This window comes from Aulostomus chinensis, chromosome 15 (genome assembly GCF_037954235.1).
Source record: "Aulostomus chinensis isolate RoL2024-O1b breed Wild chromosome 15, RoL_Achi_v1.0, whole genome shotgun sequence".
Classification (NCBI taxonomy): Eukaryota; Metazoa; Chordata; class Actinopteri; order Syngnathiformes; family Aulostomidae; genus Aulostomus; species Aulostomus chinensis.
In genome coordinates this window covers 2,531,090-2,554,629 of record NC_141334.1, presented here as the reverse complement: position 1 = coordinate 2,554,629, position 23,540 = coordinate 2,531,090, and the positions used below count along the sequence as shown (strand labels likewise).

The following is a 23,540-nucleotide window of genomic DNA, read 5'->3' as shown; positions in this document are numbered from 1 at the left end:
TGATCAGTAACCCCCGAAACTCTGATGTGAGATAAAAACAAACTTCCGGTTGGTTGTTCCTCGATCAAGAGTTAAACACTAAAAACAACCAGGACAAAGCTCAAGATACCATATGTGAGTATTTGAAAGACAAATTATGCTATTTGGATGAAGTATTACTTTGAGTACAAGTACACCTTCTTCTTGCTCTGATTGGTGCATCAGCAGTCTGACGGTTTTGTGGAACTGGGATGAGAAATGCAGATTTAAATTGTGGACGTTGAGGCAGCACAGTAAATTCTCAAATGTCTCAGCGGAGATTAAAAATAGTCTGCTGAAGCCATAAACAGAGTGTGTGTGTGTGAGTGTGTGTTGTATTTAAAGGGAAAAAAATACAGCTTAAAGCTGAGATTCATCATCAGCTGTCCAGCTGGACTTCTTCATCCTCATCATCTTCCTCACCCTCTTCATCCTTCTTTCCACCTGCTGATCACCATCCTCATCATCCTCCAACCGTCCCTTGTCTGTCAGCTTCCTGTTGGCTCTATGACAGGGGAGTCTCTGGGTCCAGGTGCTCGTTTACCAGCCCCATCTGGGTCGCACCTTCACCATTCCCCTCCGGTTGTCTCTGTGGAGGGTTTCGTCCCATGCTGACTCTTCTCTGAGCAGGAAGCGTCATTTCCTCCTCTCACTCAAACAGTTGAGGGTTAGAATTTTGATTATATTATCATTCACTATGCGAAGCAAATGTATTTTACATGACACGCGACATGTAAAGAGTTGATTGGTCGGGGCTTCCCCGTTGTCCCGCTCAACCGCATCATCAACACATCCTCTCTCTGCCCGTTTTCATGGAAATAAAGGGAAACGAATGGCTGCCTGGAGAGAAGGAGTCTGGCAGATGATCTGTGGACGACTGCGATGAGAGGGTTAAATAATAAAACACCCCCAGACAGACGTGTTCCTAAACTCCCACCACTTGCCGCCATTACTCGGCTCCAGCTGGAGTGGAGGAGGACAAACAAGTTTGGTGAGTACTGGAAGCTGAAGAAGAGGCTTCATCTATTCATGAACAAGGCCTGTAAGATTTGCTTTTGAGAGGACATGAAGGTGTCGTGGCTCTGAGTCCTGGTCCAGGTCCTCCTCTGTGCAGTCAAGGAGGAGGGTTACCCCTGACCAACATCCTGAACCTCATCTAGCTGATGCTAATGCCCCCCACCCACCACCATTCATTCCATTCATTATGCTAAGCTAACTAGCGTGGGTCTCAGCTCCCTGGAGAAGGGTCGCCATCTTCTTGTCGCAGGCCTAAAAGTGCATCTGCAAAACGACTCCGCTCATCAAAGAACAACCAGAATGAAGTAGAAATGATTCAGCACATAAATGTGGGAATGAAACAGAATGTTGATGCGAGTTCTGGAAATGATGTCCAAAATGCTTACGAATGCAAGATTGTGTTGGCAACCTAATTGGGAAAATTGGAAGTATAATGCTCCAAAGATGTTGTCCGAGAGTTGGGAATCTGTGGAGGCAAAGACACCTTTCAAACTGCACAAAAATGTTTTTCCTCAAAGTAGTAAAACATGTCCAGGGCAATTCATCTGAGTTGAGAGTGTTCGTCAGTCAGCAGGGTTATGAAAAATCCACGAGGGTGATTTCCATCTAACGATGGGGAGGGGTGGAGTCTGGGCCAAGGAAGAAGTCGGAACCTTCTTGTTGTGAGGCGACAGCCCTGACCACTGCACCACCGTGCTGCCCCACAGCCACCTCATATATCATCAAAGCGAGTTCTCTAGCGCCACCTAAAGACCCCTCATTTAACCCTTTTCCACTTTATTAACCCTGAAACACTGCTGCTGCTTGGTGAAAGCATAAATACCCCCCCATCGCTTTCAGCCCTTGCAGCAGGGGTGTTTTGATAAAGACGTCATCAAGATTGATGTTTGACAATTCAGCTCATCTGGTTTGAGTTTGAACCTCATAGAAGCACAGACGTAACCGTAGAAACTAATTAACCCCCCCCCTGAAAACAAACACATCTACCTGGAATTTCCTGATAAATCGGTGAGAGATGAGCTCCTCTCATATCGGACAGGAGCATCCTCTCAGTGAAAGTTGTAATTTCTGGAATGTGTAGCTAAAATTTAAAGGGTTGTGCTGCCATTTTTACCCTGGCAGTCAATAATTCAGGGTCACGGCGTGCAGGGAAAGCAGTCGGCACTCAGCGCTGACATTTTAATGTGCACATGTTCACTGCAGTTTTCTTCATCAACGTCTCTGGATGAAGCTTTATCAGCATAGACTTCAGCTTGATGATAAATTCCTCCACCAGCAAGAATCTGCTGCTGCTCCTTCTTTGGAAACTATGGAAACTACTGCATAACCAAAAGTCAGAGGTCAGAGCAGAGGAACATCTCAGAAACTTCACCTCTGACAGACAATCTGACCCAAACATGGTGGTATTTGCAAGTAACTGAGAGCCCGCCATGATGCATTCAAGCTCAATTCCAACAGAAATGAAAGTCTGCTAATGGCTTCAAGCATAAACAGAGCAGTGGAGCTCATCCAGCCGGGACGCTCCTCTGACCGTAACATCAGCGGCTAAACCAAACTACGCAGGTTGTTGAGGACACTAAAGGTCAGCAGTGTGGAGAAGAAGTGTGAAGCCTGGCTGTGGTGCCGTGGAAGTCATGTGACTGTGGGGTTGTTCCTTCATCACAGTACAGTGTCACATTAAAGAATCCATCCATCCCTCCATGTTCTCCCTCTTATCCTGTTAAGGGTCATGGGGGGGGGGGGGGGGGGAGCCTATCCCAGCAGCCTTCCCCCTGGACAGGTCACCAGTCCATGGCAGGGCCAACACATAGAGACAGACACCCATTGGCTCTCCCAGCCACGCCTACGGTCAATTTAGAGTCTGGATTAACCTGGTCCCTCTTGATGTCTTTGGACTGTGGAGGAAGCCTGGTACTCCGGCTTCCTCCCAACGTCCAAAGACAACCAATACAGTAAAATTCTGAGGGTGAGGTTTCATTATTTTTATTGACGTCTTGAGTTTATCGTTTTATTTGACGTGCAGATGTTTTCACGTCATTTTTCTTGCATTAATGCGTTAACGATGGTGAATCAGTCAACCGGCTGTGCGGCTCCAACAATTGCTGCTGCTCCTCTTTTAAATCTCAAATTTTTTCCATTTCTTTCTGGCACCAAACATAAATCAGATGTTTATGGAGATGTAATTCATCTCTGGAGGGTCCCGAGAGACGTCGGGCGCCTCTGGGAAAAACGACATGAATATTTGACGGGAAACAAAATGTGGACTGAGCTCAGTCTCACTTGTAGTCTGCAGAAATGTGCTGAGCTGTGAAGGCCGTCGCTGATCTGGTTGTGTGTATGTGACTGTGTTTCATTGTATTGGTGGCGCCCTGTCAGTGGAGCAGGAAGTGTCCGTCGGCAGTTATGACTGTTACTGCGGCTGGACACGGTCAACTTGTTTTATCTTCTGGCTCCAAGTGTGACACGGCGGTTGATGACGCCATGAGAAACAAGGAAGGGAGACAAACACCGGTGAGACGCACCAACATCCTCTGATCAATTTGTGGTTCAAAAGACGGCTGAAACCAAAACAAACCAATAATCTGCCAACATTTTTAGATCCAGCACTGGAGCAAAAACCTACGTGTGTGGTTGTTCACTTCACGTGGTCAGACAACACCAATGCATTTCAAAAATATGTAGGGGAGAATGGGGTCAGTTGAGCCCGTAGGTAAATTGACCCACCCCCTGAAGGTAACTCATGTGACCTCAAATCTAGGAAGTCTGCTTCACATTACTCAGGCAGGATTTTTGACTCACGCTAGTTAGCTTAGCACAGGCTAAGACGTCACGTCTGTGTTCATCATGCTTGCTGTGTTTTGTGCAGCCCTCGTCCCCACTGTTTTTGTATGTTCACGTCAGCGTTGACAGTTTAAGGATTTTCAAACTGTTCACAGTTCTTTGCATGCTGTTTTTTTTTGGATAAATACAAACTTGATATTTCTTCAAGGCTAAAGCTTCCTCCAGCCACCTCTGCTCCTGAAACAAAAATATCTGGGTCATCTGGGGATTCAAATCCTCCATCCTACTCTGCACTGGTGCATTGTGGGTGGTTGGGGGTGTGTTATTTCAGTATAGCAGCAATAATAAACAGCAGCAAGTATTTGTTTTCATTTTTTCTTCTTTACTGGAAAATAAGCAAGACACAAGGAGACCCTGGAGGAAGGAGAAGAAGAGGATAAATTATGTTTTACTTGTAAAATTATTGGTGTCCCTTAAGTGGCAAAGACCACACCCTCAGTCCTGCACATGTGGACCTTTAATGTAACAGAACAGCTGTTTAAAAAAAAAAAAAAACTCTTATATAATTTTGATGTCAAGGCTCATAATCTGGAAATTCTCTGACTTTGAAGACTTAAAGTTTTCATCCCCCATTTTGCTCTGGAGATATGAGTTCAACATGTTTCTGCAGTGGGTCGCTAACAGATCAGGGGATATAAATGACAATTATTTCCTTTCAAAAGATCTTCCCAACGCTGCTCATCGTTCTCTCCTTATTTCACATGGATCCTCTCAGATGAAACGTCTCCTTTGCCTTTTCCCGAAAGGCTGCAGGCTGAGATTCAGTTGAAATTCCGACTCTTTCGCGGTCGTGATATCACGTAGGTTCTGTGCTGTTTCTGCATGAGCGATTCAGACCAAAATAGCAGCAGCAGAGCTCCACGCCCTCATCTACTCATAGTTAAAAGCACCAAGAATGACGAGGGAAACCTTGAGTTTGTCACTTTGTCTCTCGCCGTCTTTTTGGCGCCAGAGGTGAATATATTTAGACGAGAGGGAGGAGCTGACTGAGAACCAGAGGACAGGTTGTTGTCGGAGCAGCCTGACCACCAGGCTCCTGGATACGCCCTGCGTGGTTGGTAAATTAGCTTCCATATTTGAATACTACGAGCTACAGGAGAGGTAACTGTGCCACAGGTGTACAGTCACATGGAATCAGAACTGATGGACGCCATGTTGTGTTGAGGAAGACTCGAAACTAGTCACTGAGACCGAAAACTCATTAGGAAAATGTTTACTGAGCCAATAAAACAGCTCAGTTCTATAGAATCCGCTCTTTCTGGACATGGGCTCCAGGAGAGGCAGGGATCAAGCCAGCGACTCTTTGGTTGCTAGACAACCGCTCTACCTCCGAGCCACGACAAAAAAAATCTCAACTGCTAAAACATCAGTGTCTAATTCCTAGGCTTGAACAAGGAAAGACACACATGTACCTCGCCTGCAGGTTGCACTGGCAGTTCATTAATTAGTGTCCTGTGACAACAGGATGAATTAACCAGGTTTTAATGAGAAAACTTTCTGTTATGAGAGGACAAGTGGCAATAACCTGCAGCGTTTGTCAGTTATAAATGATGCAAAAACGACATCCAGCGCTGCTGTCTCTGATAAATCCATGCCAGTACGTTTGCAGTCTGGGCTCGTTCAGTCACCCTGACGAATCTGTCGTCATTCTACCAAGACACAGCTTGGTACCGTGACGACTTCGAGGGTCGTGGGAAGGAGCAGCCGCAACTGGACGCGGATTTCCCCTCAAACTCACATAATCTCATGTATTTGTATTTGGGATTAATAGGATGATTCAGATGTTTGAGGAACAACTAACCACATTAATCCTCAATGCGGGAATTCTTTCCCGTCATCGTCTGCCGGCGTAGCCCGACAGCATGTTTCAGTGTCAGGCTTCCTCCAGAGCTTCCAGCCAATGAGAATGTGATATTTGGGGTCGAGGTCCAATATTGCAGGTAACAATGGACGCCAAATCACAGCAGCCCATCAGGCCCTTCTTTGTTCCCTCAGTTGAAAGTCGGCACCTCACTGTGCTAAACGATGGACGAGTGGCGTTGGATGCTACAGGACAGCTTTCACCTTCAGGGGTGAAAGTGTCAATCATGTCCAACCTTGATGAAAAGATTACACTTCGAGAATAAACGAGATAATGAACCTGCAGCCTAAATTGTGGAAGAGATTCAGTTGATTGACTGATTTGGAGGACTGACAGCTGCAGTGACTCACTATCACCCCCTGAGGTGGGTTGTGGTATGACTAGCGTGCTAACTTCAGATTATTGGTTCATTGATCAGGCGGCACGGTGGTGCAGTGGTCAGCACTGTGGCCTCACAGCAAGAAGGTTCCGGGTTCAGGTCCCGGCTCGGGCGCGGGATCTTTCTGTGTGAGTCTCCATGTTCTCCCTGTGCCTGCGTGGGTTCTCTCTGGTACTCCAGCTTCCTCCCACCGTCCAAAGACATGCAATTTGGGAACGAGGCTGATTGGATTCTCTAAATTGACCGTAGGTATGAATGTGAGTGTGAATGGTTGTTCGTCTCTGTATTTTGGCCCTGCGATGGACTGGCGACCTGTCCAGGGTGAACCCCGCCTCTCGCCCGTAGATGCTGGGATAGGCTCCACCCCCCCCCCCCCGCGACCCTTACTAGTAAGGAATAAGTGGAAGACGACAATGGATGGATGGATCAGGCGGCCCGGTGGTGCAGTGGTCAGCACTGTGGCTCCCATCAAGAAGGTTGTGGGTGGAGCCCCGGCTGGAGCACAGGGTCTTTCTGGGTGAGTCTCCATGTTCTCCCTGTTCCTGCTGGGTTCTCTCCTGTACTCCAGCTTCCTCCACAGTCCAAAGACATCAAGAGGGGACCAGGTTAATCCAGACTCTAAATTGACCGTAGGCGTGGCTGGGAGAGCCAATGGTTGTCTGTCTCTATGTGTTGGCCCTGCCATGGACTGGTGACCTGTCCAGGGGGAAGGCTGCTGGGATAGGCTCCACCTCCACCACCCTTAACAGGCTAAGTGGAAGAAAATGGATGCTGATGAACGAATGGTTCATCAGTCACCTGACCCGTCTTTGTTGAGTGTCGACTTTTTTCAAAATGGTTTCTACAGAGACTTGAAACAAGCCATGTGACTCCTCAAGGCTAAACTCAAGAGCTTTTACCAAAATGTTTTAGAAAGCATCGGTGGAAACCTGCTCTGCCCACCTGCGGTTCTGCGCCGTGATTGGACAGCACTCGGATCCCCTCAGCTCTGTTATTGTTACTCTGCTGCTGGCGTCGTGACCGTCTGAAAATAGATCCCACTCGCTCCCAGCTGACCGCTTATATCACCTGAAACGGGTCGGCCTTGGATTTAATTTTGGCTGATTATCACACACACACACACACACACACACACACACACACACACACACACACACACTGCAGTGCACACAGAGCTTTATAATAGTGGGCGAGCAGCCTACTGGTCACGATAGAAGAATCCGTTGCAGGAAATTGCACGTTTATATATTAATAACATGAACACTGTCACTTTCTCCACTACTTCTCCACTTCAAGTAGTATTACTACTTCATCCATGAAGCTCTCCCTAACTTCCACAGGTATTTGCTCCACGACAGAACCAGAGCCACACTGCATTCTGTACAGACCGTTAAAAAAAACACCAGGCAAACTGATCGGATTTGTAACTTCAGGCTTTACAAACAGAAGCCGATAGGTGGAGCCAAAACTGTGAAAAACAGCTTTGAATGTAATTTGGATTTTACAACCTGAAGAAACTTGACAAACTAATCTCTGCTGATGATTACAAAGCAGTAATTTTGCTTTATGTTGTTTTATTTTATTTATATATATATATATATATATATATATATATATATATATATATATATATATATATATATATATTAGTGCTGTAGTCGGGGTGTCATTGAAAAAGAGTTTGCTCTCAACGGCCTTCCCTGTTTAAATGAAAATATCCTGCATACAAAAACTGTAATAATATGAGAGGATGATGCTGTTTAACTAACAAGTACTGCAGTACTACTTCCCCCCCCCCTCCACTACTTACGCCCATTAATCTCTCACTATTTTCAGGAGTTTCAAGAATTGAACGCAGAGAAAATCCATGTTCGGATCTTTTTTCCATTTATAGTCCTGAACCCTTTTACAAGCTGCTGAAGTACAAATCTACTCGGTATCTGAGAGAGAGAGAGAGAGAGAGAGAGAGAGAGAGAGAGAGAGAGAGAGAGAGAGACTCCATCACTCGGGGATGCGGCTCTTCGCCTCGTTTTTTCACTCGTTTTGACTCGGAACTTTCCCACATTTAACACTTGGACCATAAAAGGACGCGGACGTCAGTTACCCGCTACCGAGGCAGCAGTTTAACCCGGGGTGGAGGCGCTACAGGCGGCAGGAGGCTCCACGACGGTCCGCAGACGCCGAACCGAACCCGAACACCTGCTGCTGGTCCGTGCACGCGCTCCCCAACGCGCAACAGTCCGACACGAGCGCTCCTAACGGTCAAGAGCCGTCACTTTCTTTTATGGAAGAGCAAAAAGTGATTAAATATAATATTATAGATCCATAAACGCCTCTGTGACTGGCGCAGTTTTAAAGACACGCAGTAGTTTGCTTAAAACGGAAAGAGTTCGGTTGACCGTCTGGTTTCACGAGAACACCCCGGGAGAGGAACTCCGTCCCGCCATGAGTCTGTGGACTAACGGGTCCTCTGCCGACTTGTCCGACGGTGCGCTGCCGTCGCTGCCGGTCTCCAACTTCTCCAACCGGAGCGACGGCTCCCAGCCCCACGGCCACCACGGCACCGCCCCGCTGGACCTGGGCCGGGCGGTGCCGGTGGGCATGGTGTTGGCCTTCTTCATCATGTTCGCCATCGTGGGCAACATCCTGGTCATCCTGTCGGTGGTTTGTAACCGACACCTGCGGATCCCGACCAACTACTTCATCATCAACCTGGCCATCGCGGACCTGCTGCTGGGCACCACCGTGCTGCCGGTGTCCGCCACGCTGGAGGTTAGTGGACCGACGTCAGGACCCGGTTTCACGCGGAGTTTCGGTTTTCAGACCAGTGAATAAAATGACGTGTCTGAGAATGAATGAGAATGAAAGAAGGAAGAAGGAGCAGAGGAGTTGAGGAAAGAAGTGGGGGAGACCAGGGACAGTTGTGTTGTAGATTATATGTATATATATATATACACACATATATATAAATATATAAATATATACATATATATATAAATATATACATATATATATATATATATATATATATATATATATATATATACATACACACACACATTCTACCAACCAAATACTACAAGTCAACTTATTATGTAAATTTCTTACTAAAACAACCCCTTTCTTCACAAGTTACAAGAAGCCATGTAGAAAGTGATTTAATGGGTAGAAGACGCTGTTATTCATGAAAGTATATTACATAAATAGATTATATATTTGTCATATTAAATCATTTTTAACACCATAACAACAAGAACTTCATTTCGACCCAGACCAGGGGCGGGTGAGGGCCTACAGACCACATGTGACCATATAAAGGAAGTGGACGCATGGAAATCATCAGCAAGTTTGACAATCAATTAATCGTTGAAGTCGTTTGTCAAGGAAAAATGCAAAAGGCGAGAATTCCAGCTTCTCACGTATCAGAGCACAGCGACCACGTCAGCACATTCACCACACGAACCGTCAACACTCAGCCAGGATGTACACGTTTAAACTGAGCACACAAACTGGTTGATCTGCACAAGGACATCCAGCCTCTCTGCCTCCTGACAGCAGAGTTGTTGGACACACAAGGGGGGGGGGGGGGGGTTGAACGTGAGGAGGGGCTGCTGGTAAACTGAACATTTAAAATGTCTGATGGACAAAAAGATGGACAAAAAGAGAGTTATAGAGTGCCATTTTGTAGTCCAACAGGAAGCTAGTGCAGGGATGAAGTATTTATTTTTGTAGTACAACAGGAAGCTAGTGCAGGGATGAAGTATTTATTTTTGTAGTACAACAGGAAGCTAGTGCAGGGATGAAGTGTTTATTTTTGTAGTACAACAGGAAGTTAGGGCAGGGATGAAGTATTTATTTTTGTCGTACAACAGGAAGTTAGGGCAGGGATGAAGTGTGTTTGTAGTACAACAGGAAGCTAGTGCAGGGATGAAGTATTTATTTTTGTAGTACAACAGGAAGTTAGGGCAGGGATGAAGTATTTATTTTTGTAGTACAACAGGAAGTTAGGGCAGGGATGAAGTATTTATTTTTGTAGTACAACAGGAAGCTAGTGCAGGGATGAAGTGTGTTTGTAGTACAACAGGAAGCTAGTGCAGGGATGAAGTGTTTATTTTTGTAGTACAACAGGAAGTTAGGGCAGGGATGAAGTATTTATTTTTGTAGTACAACAGGAAGTTAGGGCAGGGATGAAGTATTTATTTTTGTAGTACAACAGGAAGTTAGGGCAGGGATGAAGTGTGTTTGTAGTCCAACAGGAAGCTAGTGCAGGAATGAAGTATTTATTTTTGTAGTACAACAGGAAGCTAGTGCAGGGATGAAGTGTGTTTGTAGTCCAACAGGAAGCTCGTGCGGCCATAGAGTATTTTTGCAGGAAGTTAGTATTACAGGTTAACCACCTGCCATCAACCACCACTTTTCAGATGGGTAAACACTTGAGAATTCATTATTGTGGTATTTACTTTCATATTTTATGTGAAAGAACAAAACATAGCAGGAAAGGATCCATGCTCACGTGAGTGTGAGCCAGGAGGAGGACGGGATTCAGAGGCTCCCTGACGAAGCTCTCCTTTGCTGCAGGTTCTGGATTACTGGGTCTTTGGTCGGATCTTCTGTGACATCTGGGCTGCCGTAGACGTCCTGTGCTGCACGGCGTCCATCATGTCACTGTGTGTCATTTCCATCGACCGCTATATCGGCGTTCGCTACCCGCTGCAGTACCCGATGATCGTCACGGAGAAGCGTGCGCTGCTCGCCATGCTGGGCGTCTGGATCCTCGCCATTGTCATTTCCATCGGCCCGCTGCTGGGCTGGAAGCAGCCACCCTCACAGGTACTTTTAATGTCATGCACCACAAACACAACTGTAAACTCAGGTTATCATACAGAGATTTATCAACAGTGTCAAAGTTCTTAAATGAATAAACAACTAAATGGTTAAATTTAACCCCAACAAAATAAAACACAGTGAAAGAGTTCCTACAGATGCCGTCAGAAAGGCTTAGAGTTGAATATATTTGAAAACTAAAATAAACATCCAGCTTTACATTTCTTCCATAACAGAAACGCTGCAGGTAAAATAAGTATTGAACACCTCACCGTTTTTCTCAGTAATTATTTTTCAAAAGTTGCTATTGACATGAAATTTTCAGCAGATGTCAGTAACAACCCACACATGCAAAGAGATCAAACCTTAGGTGTCCATAAATTAAGTTATGTGTACAAAAAATGGAATGAGACAGGGAAAAAGTATTGCAGACATGAAGAAATGGAGGTGCACAAAGGCACAGGAAGCCAAGACAGCAGCTGAAACCTATCAGTCATGAGCGAGCCTGCACCTCGTCAGTGCACATTCATATCAGCTGGTGCAGTTCCAACTGATGGCCTATTAAAACAGTGTCTCATTGCCGAGGCACCACGCAAGAACTCTTCATGATGTGTTAAAAAAAAAGAAAGAGCGCTCAAGCCCTTCACATCCTCATTGTTACAAACCTACTGATGGCGTTGGTTACAGAAGGGTTTCTGAGCCTCTCAGTGTTCCAGTGGGCACTGCTGGGGCCGGAATCCAGAAGTGGAAACATCATTCCACCATAAACCGGCCACCACCAGGCGCTCCTAGCAAGATTTCTGTCAAGAGGAGTTACAGAATTATCAGAACAGTTGTCCAGGGCCACTAGTGGTGAGCTTCAGAATGACCTGGAATTAGCAGAGTGTTTCAAAGAAAGCAAGAAGTGACGCACTCAACAGCCTGGCCTTTCTGAGCGCTTGACACCAAGACTCTGTCGCTGACGAAAATAGTGCTGGTTTAAAGTTTGCTGCACAACATTTAGACAAGCCTGTGAAATACTGGGAGGATACAGTCTGGTCACATGAGACCAAGACTGAACTTATGAGGTGCCATAACACACACCATGTTTGGAGGTGGACATCAACCCAAAAACACCATACCAACAGTGGAGTGTGGAGGTGGGAACTCACGGTGGTGGCTGTTCTTTCATATAATTGAATGAATAAAAATCTGCTGCCACCCACCAGGATGATGAAGATGAAACCAGGGTGGATGTTTCAGGAAACTGTCCCTTGGTTTCAGAGAAAGCAAATAAAGCTGCTAGGAAGTCAATCACCTGATTTGAATCCAACAGAAAATCTATGGAAAAACTAAAGATGAGAGTTCCTAGAAGAGGCCCACGGAACCTTCAAGATTAGAAGACTGTTTGTGTGGAGACCAAAATCCCACCTGAGGAATGCCATACAGGAGGCGTTTTGAAGCTGCCGTTACCAACAAAGGCTTTTGTACAAAGTATTAAATACATTTTAAGCAGTAGTGTTCAGTACTTTCCCCTGTCATTCCATTTCATTCCACATAACTTAATTTATGGACATCCAAGGTTTGGTTTCTTTGCTTGTGTGGGTTGCACGAGTTGTTACTGACATCTGGTGAAAATTTCATGTCTGTAGCAACTTCAGTAGAATATTAACTGAGAATTACTTTACCTGCCATAAATAATATGTGTGCAGATATAACTTTTAATTACTGAAACAGTTGTTAGAGGTGAATATCGTCAGTTTATTGAAACATCGCTGAATCGCTCCGACGTGTGATAGAGGGTCCCCCTGCTGCGTCCTGTGTGGACAGGGACCCCGCTGACCTCCGCCTTCTCGCCCCTCCTGCAGGACGACACAGAGTGTCTCATCACTGAGGAGCCTTTCTACGCCCTCTTCTCTTCGCTCGGCTCCTTTTACATTCCACTTGCCGTCATCTTGGCCATGTATTGCCGCGTCTACATCGTGGCCAAGCGCACCACCAAGAACCTGGAGGCTGGCATGATGAAGGAGCGTCAGGAGGACTCCAATGAGCTCACGCTGAGGATCCACTGCAGGAACCAGCAGATCCAGGATCTATGCCCTGCCCCCAAGGCTGGAGGGGGTGGAACCTCAGCTGCACGCAGCACGCTGACTGTTAAACTGCTGAAGTTCTCCCGCGAGAAGAAAGCTGCCAAGACGCTGGGCGTGGTGGTGGGCATGTTCATCCTCTGCTGGCTGCCATTCTTCCTGGCTCTGCCTATCAGTAGGTCCACTAATGGGTCCACCAGTTAGTAGGTCCATCAGTAGGTCCACCAGTAGGACCATCAGTAGGTCCACTAGTAGGACCATCAGTAGGTCCACCAGTTAGTAGGTCCATCAGTAGGTCCACCAGTAGGTCCACCAGTTAGTAGGTCCATCAGTAGGTCCACTAGTAGGTCCACCAGTTAGCAGGTCCATCAGTAGGTCCACCAGTAGGTCCACCAGTTAGTAGGTCCATCAGTAGGTCCACTAGTAGGTCCACCAGTTAGTAGGTCCATCAGAAGTTCCACTAGTAGGTCCACCAGTTAGTAAGTCCATCAGTAGGACCATCAGTAGGTCCACCAGTTAGTAGGTCCACCAGTTAGTAGGTCCATCAGTAGGTCCATCAGTAGGTCCACTAGTAGGTCCACTAGTAGGTCCACCAGTTAGTAAGTCCATCAGTAGGTCCACCAGTTAGTAGGTCCACCAGTTAGTAGGTCCACCAGTTAGTAGGTCCATCAGTAGGTCCATCAGTTAGTAGGTCCATCAGTAGGTCCACCAGTAGGTCCACCAGTTAGTAGGTCCATCAGTAGGTCCACTAGTAGGTCCACCAGTTAGTAGGTCCATCAGAAGTTCCACTAGTAGGTCCACCAGTTAGTAAGTCCATCAGTAGGACCATCAGTAGGTCCACCAGTTAGTAGGTCCACCAGTTAGTAGGTCCATCAGTAGGTCCATCAGTAGGTCCACTAGTAGGTCCACTAGTAGGTCCACCAGTTAGTAAGTCCATCAGTAGGTCCACCAGTTAGTAGGTCCACCAGTTAGTAGGTCCATCAGTTAGTAGGTCCATCAGAAGTTCCACTAGTAGGTCCACCAGTTAGTAAGTCCATCAGTAGGACCATCAGTAGGTCCACCAGTTAGTAGGTCCACCAGTTAGTAGGTCCATCAGTAGGTCCATCAGTAGGTCCACTAGTAGGTCCACTAGTAGGTCCACCAGTTAGTAAGTCCATCAGTAGGTCCACCAGTTAGTAGGTCCACCAGTTAGTAGGTCCACCAGTTAGTAGGTCCATCAGTAGGTCCACCAGTTAGTAGGTCCATCAGTAGGTCCACCAGTAGGTCCACCAGTTAGTAAGTCCATCAGTAGGTCCACCAGTTAGTAGGTCCATCAGCAGGTCCATTAGCAGGTCCATCAGTAGGTCCACTAGTAGGTCCACCAGTTAGTAGGTCCATCAGTAGGTCCACTAGTAGGACCATCAGCAGGTCCACCAGTTAGTAGGTCCATCAGTAGGTTCACCAGTTAGTAGGTCCATCAGTAGGTCCACTAGTGGGTCCACCAGTTAGTAGGTCCATCAGTAGGTCCATCAGTAGGACCATCAGTAGGTCCATCAGTAGGACCATCAGTAGGTCCACTAGTGGGTCCACCAGTTAGTAGGTCCATCAGTTAGTAGGTCCACTAGAAGGTCCATCAGTAGGACCATCAGTAGGTCCATCAGTAGGTCCACCAGTAGGTCCACCAGTTAGTAGGTCCATCAGTAGGTCCACTAGTAGGTCCACCAGTTAGCAGGTCCATCAGTAGGTCCACCAGTAGGTCCACCAGTTAGTAGGTCCATCAGTAGGTCCACTAGTAGGTCCACCAGTTAGTAGGTCCATCAGAAGTTCCACTAGTAGGTCCACCAGTTAGTAAGTCCATCAGTAGGACCATCAGTAGGTCCACCAGTTAGTAGGTCCACCAGTTAGTAGGTCCATCAGTAGGTCCATCAGTAGGTCCACTAGTAGGTCCACTAGTAGGTCCACCAGTTAGTAAGTCCATCAGTAGGTCCACCAGTTAGTAGGTCCACCAGTTAGTAGGTCCACCAGTTAGTAGGTCCATCAGTAGGTCCATCAGTTAGTAGGTCCATCAGTAGGTCCACCAGTAGGTCCACCAGTTAGTAGGTCCATCAGTAGGTCCACTAGTAGGTCCACCAGTTAGTAGGTCCATCAGAAGTTCCACTAGTAGGTCCACCAGTTAGTAAGTCCATCAGTAGGACCATCAGTAGGTCCACCAGTTAGTAGGTCCACCAGTTAGTAGGTCCATCAGTAGGTCCATCAGTAGGTCCACTAGTAGGTCCACTAGTAGGTCCACCAGTTAGTAAGTCCATCAGTAGGTCCACCAGTTAGTAGGTCCACCAGTTAGTAGGTCCATCAGTTAGTAGGTCCATCAGAAGTTCCACTAGTAGGTCCACCAGTTAGTAAGTCCATCAGTAGGACCATCAGTAGGTCCACCAGTTAGTAGGTCCACCAGTTAGTAGGTCCATCAGTAGGTCCATCAGTAGGTCCACTAGTAGGTCCACTAGTAGGTCCACCAGTTAGTAAGTCCATCAGTAGGTCCACCAGTTAGTAGGTCCACCAGTTAGTAGGTCCACCAGTTAGTAGGTCCATCAGTAGGTCCACCAGTTAGTAGGTCCATCAGTAGGTCCACTAGTAGGTCCACCAGTTAGTAAGTCCATCAGTAGGTCCACCAGTTAGTAGGTCCATCAGCAGGTCCATTAGCAGGTCCATCAGTAGGTCCACTAGTAGGTCCACCAGTTAGTAGGTCCATCAGTAGGTCCACTAGTAGGACCATCAGCAGGTCCACCAGTTAGTAGGTCCATCAGTAGGTTCACCAGTTAGTAGGTCCATCAGTAGGTCCACTAGTGGGTCCACCAGTTAGTAGGTCCATCAGTAGGTCCATCAGTAGGACCATCAGTAGGTCCATCAGTAGGACCATCAGTAGGTCCACTAGTGGGTCCACCAGTTAGTAGGTCCATCAGTTAGTAGGTCAACTAGAAGGTCCATCAGTAGGACCATCAGTAGGTCCACTAGTAGGACCATCAGTAGGTCCACTAGTAGGTCCATCTGTTCTCATCTCTATCAGTCGCTCCGTCATCATCACACATACAGTAATACAACCACACATAAACGTAAAAGACCTCCTATCTCCAAAAAGGTGATGGAACAGGCAGAGGCAAATTGCTTTTATAAAAAAAAAAAAAAAATTATTCACACTTGAAATAGTTTGACAGTATTTTACTATGATTTATCACATCTGTTCTGTTGCAGGGTCTTAAATCTGAACATTGGCCATTAAAACATCAGACAGACACTCCAAGCCTCCGCCGAACATTTAAACATCAGATAATATCACTGAGGCGTCTGCCAGAAGCTTGAAAAAACAGTAACACATGCTGAGAAACTAGCGGGGGCTGCTGGAGCCCTCAGTGTGATACGCAGATGTACACCGTGTACACGCTTCCATATAATCTTACAGAAACACATCTTTGTTGGGAAAAACCCAGTTGAGCTCTGTTGTATTCACAACACAACAATGTGCTATTTCCAACTTAATCCCTAGGGTCCCAAGATTGACATATATTCAGATTTTAATCACAGTTGCAAAAAACTTCAGGAATGACTGCAGTGCCAGAGAGCAGCCGAAACCAGCAGCAGGAAGTGAAATGCACTTGTTATTCCTGCATTTTCTCTGATAGATTTCCCACAACATGGATGGTGGAGCAGCACCAGACATTCCTGCCATCTGATGTTGCAGATTAAAGCTGAGTTTGCTCAGATTTGTCCAGTTTGACGGGAGATTATTGACGTTTGTAAATTCTAAGCTGTCTGTTTGGAAGCCAGTGAGCAAACTCAGATCTGCACAGCGCCAAGACACCCAGAGTCGGGTGTACTGACAAAAACAGGTGCCGACAAACTACAGAAATCTTCCATCTTTACACGGCGAGCACCTGCTCAGGTTCTGTGGAGGGGCGCCTGCTTTGGGAAGCCCCACAAACATTCACCTGCGACGAACCGCTCACATGTGAGAGGCGCTTCCCTTTCAGTGGCCTCCTCGGCCAGTTGTGTGAGCACACGGCACGTTTTGATGTGATGGAGGACACGAGGCCAACACACCTGGGCCTCCTCACACCCATCAGCCTCTCAGCCAGTTCAATCTCAGCCTCTAAGAGGCTCCTAGTGAGGAGACTCTTGGCTGCTGAAAAGATCCTTGACCTCTAAATTCAGGAATTGAACTTGACGTGAAATCTCGGAGTAAATTTGACAGCTAAACAGGAACTAAACTGTATCCAGTGTCTGAGCTGAACTAAAACCTTAATGACAGGGGTTAGACTGGTGATACCACATTTGTCTGATCTGTGGTCAGTTCTTACTTTCCCACTTTTAGAAAAAGGGACTTCTTTCCCCTCGTAAAGCAGCCGAGCTTCTCCTGTGTCAAACCTGCTGAAAAGAGTAGAAGAAGAAATCCAATCCCTGTGTGTTCCTCTTAATCCAAGTTAACCCAGATTTTTCACCATCTTCTGCTGTTATGGATAAAACCAGATGTGATGTGAGAACCAGGTCACGTTTGCGTTCATGCTCCAAAAATAGCCAGAGCCAAAAAGTTCTGGACAGAACCAGATCCACACCTTCCCCATTTCCTAATAATTCCTGAAGGTGTGAAGTTCTTTGAAAACCCCACACCTACGACCGTAATCACACTGTGAACTCAAGTCTTTGGTGAAATCCTTCAGGCTTAAGGGGACTTCAGGGCTCATAAATGAGAGATTCACCTGGTTTAAAAAGATCCTTTGGAGCCCAGGAAAGTAGAACTGTGGTCAGAGGATAAGATGTCGGGGCCATGAATGTTTATTTCTACTCCAACACGTTAGAGGTGGGAGGTGGTGATGCTGCCCGTCACTTCCTCCACATCAGTCGGTGCAAATACAAGGTGGCTGCTGAAGAGAAGCTGCAGGTTTATGTCCCTTCACCAGATGTTCGTAGAAGCCTGAGAGCAGGTCGATCACCGGGATGTTTATTCATATCCAGGCTGTAATGAACTCTGCAGCGGCGGCTTTGAGATGACCTCCGCAGTGCCATTACCAGCTGAGCATCTCAGCGATGCAGTGTTTTCTATATGCTGAGTCATGATCTGCACTGCAGAATCAGTGAAGCAGCGCTGACGACAAACAGCCGCCGTTGAAATGAGACGTTTCATTGTCTGCGGCTGCCAGCCGGAGGGACTGCTTTTATGTCCCGACCTGAAGCTGCAGAGGAAGAAAGCAGAACTTCAAGTGAATGAACCAAAGATAAATGATTTAGTGAGTTTAGGTTTAAGTATTTGTTTAGGCTCAACCTCCCCTGAACACTGACACCCAGTCTTACTCTTATTACTGGATTTGTGAAGTCCACCACCACGTTTGAAGCTGTTCGACGGTGATGCGACTGAATGACTTTGACACGTCGACAGTTTTCAAAAATCTTTTGTTTTCTAAAATGTTTCCAAAAAAAAGAAAAGAATAAAAATAGTGCGTCTGCCTTGTCAGGCCTGATCAAGCAGCAGGCGTCCATCACAGGGCCGATATGTGGAGAAAAGCACGTCAGTCTCCAGCTGCATGCTTCTCTGGTGTAGGAGGAAGCAGGAGCGAGAACAGGGAGAACATGTAAAATAAAATAAAAAAAACAAAAAGGAAGATTGTTCTTGCGTCTGAGTCACGTCAGATCCATCAGCTCCTACGAGGCCTCGACGCAGAGAACACAATTAGCTTGATAATAATAAAAAAAGACTCCTCTTTTAGTTTTGAGGAAGAATCACCAAACTAGGAGAGCAGAGGTTTTTGCTGGTCAGCGATGCATCATGGGCAGGTGTCATACGGTTTACTGCGGAGGTTGACCGGTCTCAGGTCTGAGGTCATATATAGTCAGAGACAGCAGCCCGAGGCGCAGGATGGCCTTACAAGTCCATGTTCAGGGAGAAACAATCCCCATCTCAGCTAATCTGTTATCCAGGGAACATCAGATCCTGATCCCCAAAATCCCCCGAGATCCTCCAAATCCTCCAACATCCTACAGATCACCTGGTTGTTGGAGGTCCTCGGACAGCGATGACACACGGAGATGAGGACAGAGGACAGGAGGCAAGGAGAGAGCAGAGGAGGAGCGAGGAGACAAGGATATAAGGGAGGATGCAAGGAGGGATCAGTTGAGAGCGATGGGAGACGGAGAGGATGAAAGTTCAGGGAATCATCAAAAACCAGAACCTATATGAAAGCCTGATTTTGTCTAATTGTTTTCAGTCGTCTTTTGTCTGGAAGGTTTGACGATAAATCACGGCAGCACACAAAGCGTCGTCGCCCAAAGCGTCATCCATGGAAACAGGGTTGTCCGAATGTTTTCATTCTCAGAATCAGGGCAAAAACTGGTTGAACAGTGGAATACTGAGCTCAAGTGAAGACGTCTCACCCTCGGGGTTCACCTGTAACTGCCGTGAACGCATTCTGCTAAATGAACATTTAATCTGAAATGAGCAGAAATCCCTCTTTGTTTGAGTACCAACAGGACAAAACAGATTTCTGCTCTGAATCTGATGGGATATTGGGAAGTTTCTCTGGAAAGGTGTGATGAAGTTTACCGGCTGACGTTGTCTTGTAGGACAGGATCTGGGAGTTGCTGCTGAGAGACAGGAACAAAGGAGTTAAAAAACGTAGAGCAGAAAATCTGGAGGTTGAATAAATAATCATGGTGCCACTCTAAATGCTCTGAAGGGGATACGTGTTTTGTGAGTCAGGTTTTTTCAGTCATGGTAGACTTAGAACAGTTCTAGTACTTTTTTTGTAATTGATTGAATAGTCTGTGAGAGATGCTGCCTATTATTATTATTGTTATTATTATTATTATTATTATTATTATTATTATTATTTGCTTTCAGCAGCGCATAAAATACAGCAGACGTGTGTGAGCAGGTAAGAGGGTTCTTGACTTGGCCTCCTTCAGATGGATGCTCCTCTGGTGTCATGGTTGGTGCCGCCCCCAGGTGGTGATGTGTGAGAACTACAACAGCTTCACATCTTATCACTGATCTGTTTGTGTCCTCAGGCTCGTTCAACAGCAGCCTGCGTCCTCCTGAAACCTTCTTTAAAGTCATTTTCTGGCTGGGATACTTCAACAGCTGCCTGAACCCCATCATCTACCCCTGCTACAGCCGTGAGTTCAAACAGGTAACACACATTTGGCTCAGACGCCTGCAGCACTCAGGATCAGTTACAGCACCGTTGTTACGGTGGAGGGCCACGCCTCCATTCAAGGCCAAATACTGGTTGCACTGGAACCACCGCTACTAATGATACTACTGGTAAAGGTACTACCAATAGTGTTGATAGTACTGGTTCTTGAACTACTGGTACCATTAAAACTAATTAAAATTAACATATTTATATAGCGCCTTTCAGAGTACCCAGGTAGGGAAGCAGGTAGGGGAAGGAGGGGTGAGGACTAACACACAAGGGGAAAGGAAAATAAGACCGATGGGGAAAGGCCATGTGAGAGGTGGGTCTGGAAGGATGATTTGAAAGTGTCCAGGGTCGGGGCATTGCGGATATCGGGAGGGAGTTCCAGAGGGTTGGTGTGGCCACACTGAAGGCGCTGTCCCCAAAGCGCTTCAGTCTGGTGCGGGGATGGACAGCAGGCCCATGTCTGAGGACCGCAGGTTCCGAGATGGAGTGTGTTGGTGAGAAGGAGATGGTTGGAGATCCGGGGAGTCAGTGGAGATGGATGAGGGTGGGGGTGATGGGCTGCCAGGGCCCAGTGTGAGTGAGTACCCTGGCAGCTGAGTTCTGCACATGCTGGAGCCTGTCCAGGATTTCACTGGGAGACCGGACAGGACTCTGTTACAGTGGTCCGTTGATACTGTTGATGGACACGTCTGTCATTAGTCTGTGTCACCAGTTCATGTTGCTGCAGACAAGCATTTGTCTTCCTGTCGTCCTCAGGCATTCATCCGGATCCTTCGCTGTCGTTGGAAGAGGCGGCGCCAGGGCTGGCAGGCGTACTACAACTACCGCTGCCATCAGGGCTCCAACAACTCGTCCATCTTGAATGGTAGTCAGCAGACGTTGTCCTCCATCAGCCCCAGCCCCCGCTGTGTCACCTCCAGACTCCGCACCCCGCCCTGGACCACTGACACCAGCCGCCATCTCCTGCCCGTATCTTCAGGACGAGGAAGGCTCAACCCGGTATCACCACTTGCGAAGGATGCTGGAATGGCAAAGGGGGCGGGTTCGAGGCAAAGTGCGAGGATGAATGGTCAGAGTGTAAACAGGGGGCGAACGCCTTCATCTGAGCTGTGACAGGAAATCTAACTTTGGGTAGTTACTGACACACCTGCTGCGTCAGGTGGTGTCACCCTCAGCTGCGGGGTGGTTTGGATGTTAAACACATGCACAGATACACAATCACCCCTGACAGGTGTGATGTCAGCATCCATCACGTGGTTATGATGTCACTGTGGCTCCATCACCACACAGGCGGGATGGTTCCCGCCTCCTCTGCCTGACTCACATAAGCGGCTGAAGAGAAACATGAAAGTTTGTGAATGGGTGTTTGAAAGCCGCTGTTTCAGGGAAGCTTGGAGCAACGCTGCACAAAATATACTCGTATTTTTTTATAAAACCAAAAAAAAAAAAACTTTACAAAAACTGAAATTAGGAATTGTAAATTACCAAAATCTTTTATTCAAAAATAATTAAAATACTCATGAAATAAGTTAGAACATTTGTGTTAATCAAAATAATTCTTTAATGTCTGTCTTAAATTAAAATAATTAAAGTAAAATTCACCAGGAATACAAAGGAAAATGATCTCAAGGGTTAATTGTGAACCATATTTTTTTGGTAAACATTCACTTCTGAATGGTGTTGTCCCTGAAATATGTTCTGCAAAAAAAGGAAAAAAAAGAAGCATAATTAGATCAAGACAAGAGGTTTTTATTTCAAGCAAGTCAACTGGATATGAAAATGAATAGAACACAACAAAATAAGTCAAAAATAATTGAAGAAGAATCAAAGAATTGGAGCAACAAGTGTGTAAAATAAAAAAATTGGTAACTAATTAAAACGCCTAGATTCATCTTGACATCAAACGTAATTAAACAGCCACAAGGCAATCAAATTGAAACAAATTATCAAATAAACAATTAAATCATCTTGAGATGTAAATATTAGTTTTGTTTACTACTTGCATTCACATCTGTGTGTATTTTTGTCGTTAAAAACTGTGAAAATCTCTCAACTTTTTGTTAGCAAGTGACAGATGCAGACATCCCACTTTCACTTTGACGAACAAGCTCCAGGAGCGAGGAGTGTGAAGAGGAGAGAAAATCGGGGTGGAGAGTTTACTCGTGCGCAGCTCCTGCTTCAGAATGACATCAGACACCAGTCAGTCACCTCCGCTGGTATGTGAGTAAGTGTCATGAAACCAGCGCTCTTCGCACTCCCCGTGTGCACGCTGATGACAGAATGAGTTGCACATTGGACACTATGTTATTTGTCACTTTGGGGAAACACAGGTTAAATAAAAGGCTTCGTGGCCTGCGGGCGGGTGTGTCTGTGAGGATGTGGCATCATGGGAGAGTCTGGTAGCCTGGTCAGAGTGTCTGCAACCAGGATGAGATCTTCAAAACACTTACAGTCACGAGGCTCCTGATTGTTTTGCCAGCTGCGTCATCGACTATGAGAAGCAGAGGAGTGTAAAATGGGTTTTTTGGATGCCACAAGTAGGAACGTTAGTAGAATAAATAAGTTGCATTTGCAGTTATTGCAGGAACAGACTCGACAGCAGACGAGGGGCCAGACGTACCTGCAGATACACCTGAACATTTCCTGGCATTCCTGCTGGAGATGTAACTTCAAATTGATCATCAAAGCCTGTTTTCTTTTAGTTGTGTCATTGATGCAAGAAGAAAATGATGCAGCTGAGCAGGAAGTGTGTCGATGAAGAATGTTGACACTTGTTTTGTGTTCTGATGTTATATTGTAATAAAAGATGATGTGTGAACAAGTACAAGGCCTTTAGCTCATGTCTGGCTAACAATGCTAACCTCAGTCAACAAATTTGTTATTGAGAACCTCCAAGACACAAGCAAAAAAAAGGACGGGTCACCAGTCCATGGCAGAGCCAACACATAGAGACAGACAACCATTGGCTCTCCCAGCCACGCCTACGGTCAATTTAGAGTCTGGATGAACCTGGTCCCTCTTGATGTCTTTGGACTGTGGAGGAAGCTGGAGTACCAGAGAGAACCCAGCAGGAACAGGGAGAACATGGAGACTCACCCAGAAAGACCCCGTGCTGCAGCCGGGGCTCCACCCACAACCTTCTTGGTGGGGGCCACAGTGAGGACCACTGCTCCACCTTAAAGTCATTAAATTATAATAGGAATGAGTTAGGCTCCAGTGTGTGACAAGGAAGCATCATTCTCAAAGGTAAAATGATACACGTGTGATATCATCTCTGGTAAAATGATGAATTTGGCCTCAGCCAGTGAAACTGCAGACCGTTTAAAAAACACTGAGTCAAAATTTAACATTGTTTTTAATCGGTTTAT

General features: G+C 46.3%; 1 protein-coding gene across 4 annotated transcripts; it reads left to right on the top strand.

Moving 5' to 3' along the window:
- Positions 1-8,159: 8,159 nt before the first annotated feature.
- On the top strand, positions 8,160-23,328 carry LOC147248198 (alpha-1A adrenergic receptor-like). Of its 4 annotated transcripts, none has more exons than XR_015119472.1 (6): positions 8,160-8,888; positions 10,695-10,946; positions 12,788-13,181; positions 20,036-20,157; positions 20,929-22,388; positions 22,748-23,328. XR_015119472.1 is itself a non-coding variant. In XM_086226374.1 (6 exons), the coding sequence occupies exons 1-6, from the start codon at positions 8,562-8,564 to the stop codon at positions 22,270-22,272; spliced, it is 1,374 nt and encodes a 457-aa protein (XP_086082500.1). In that variant the 5' UTR covers positions 8,160-8,561; the 3' UTR covers positions 22,273-23,328. The 4 variants fall into 4 exon arrangements, 3 of the variants coding, with proteins under 3 accessions (XP_086082500.1, XP_086082499.1, XP_086082501.1); XM_086226374.1 differs by having other exon boundaries at positions 20,929-21,171; positions 22,237-23,328; XM_086226373.1 differs by having other exon boundaries at positions 20,929-23,328.
- The last annotated feature ends 212 nt before the right edge of the window (positions 23,329-23,540 follow it).

Bases quoted from the DNA above. Each gene is read 5' to 3' on its own strand.
- LOC147248198 (XM_086226373.1), top strand. From the start codon at position 8,562: ATGAGTCTGTGGACTAACGGGTCCTCTGCCGACTTGTCCGACGGTGCG. The intron at 10,947-12,787 runs GTACTTTTAATG...CCCCTCCTGCAG, and splicing joins GGAAGCAGCCACCCTCACAG to GACGACACAGAGTGTCTCAT. The intron at 20,158-20,928 runs GTAACACACATT...TGTCGTCCTCAG, and splicing joins ACAGCCGTGAGTTCAAACAG to GCATTCATCCGGATCCTTCG.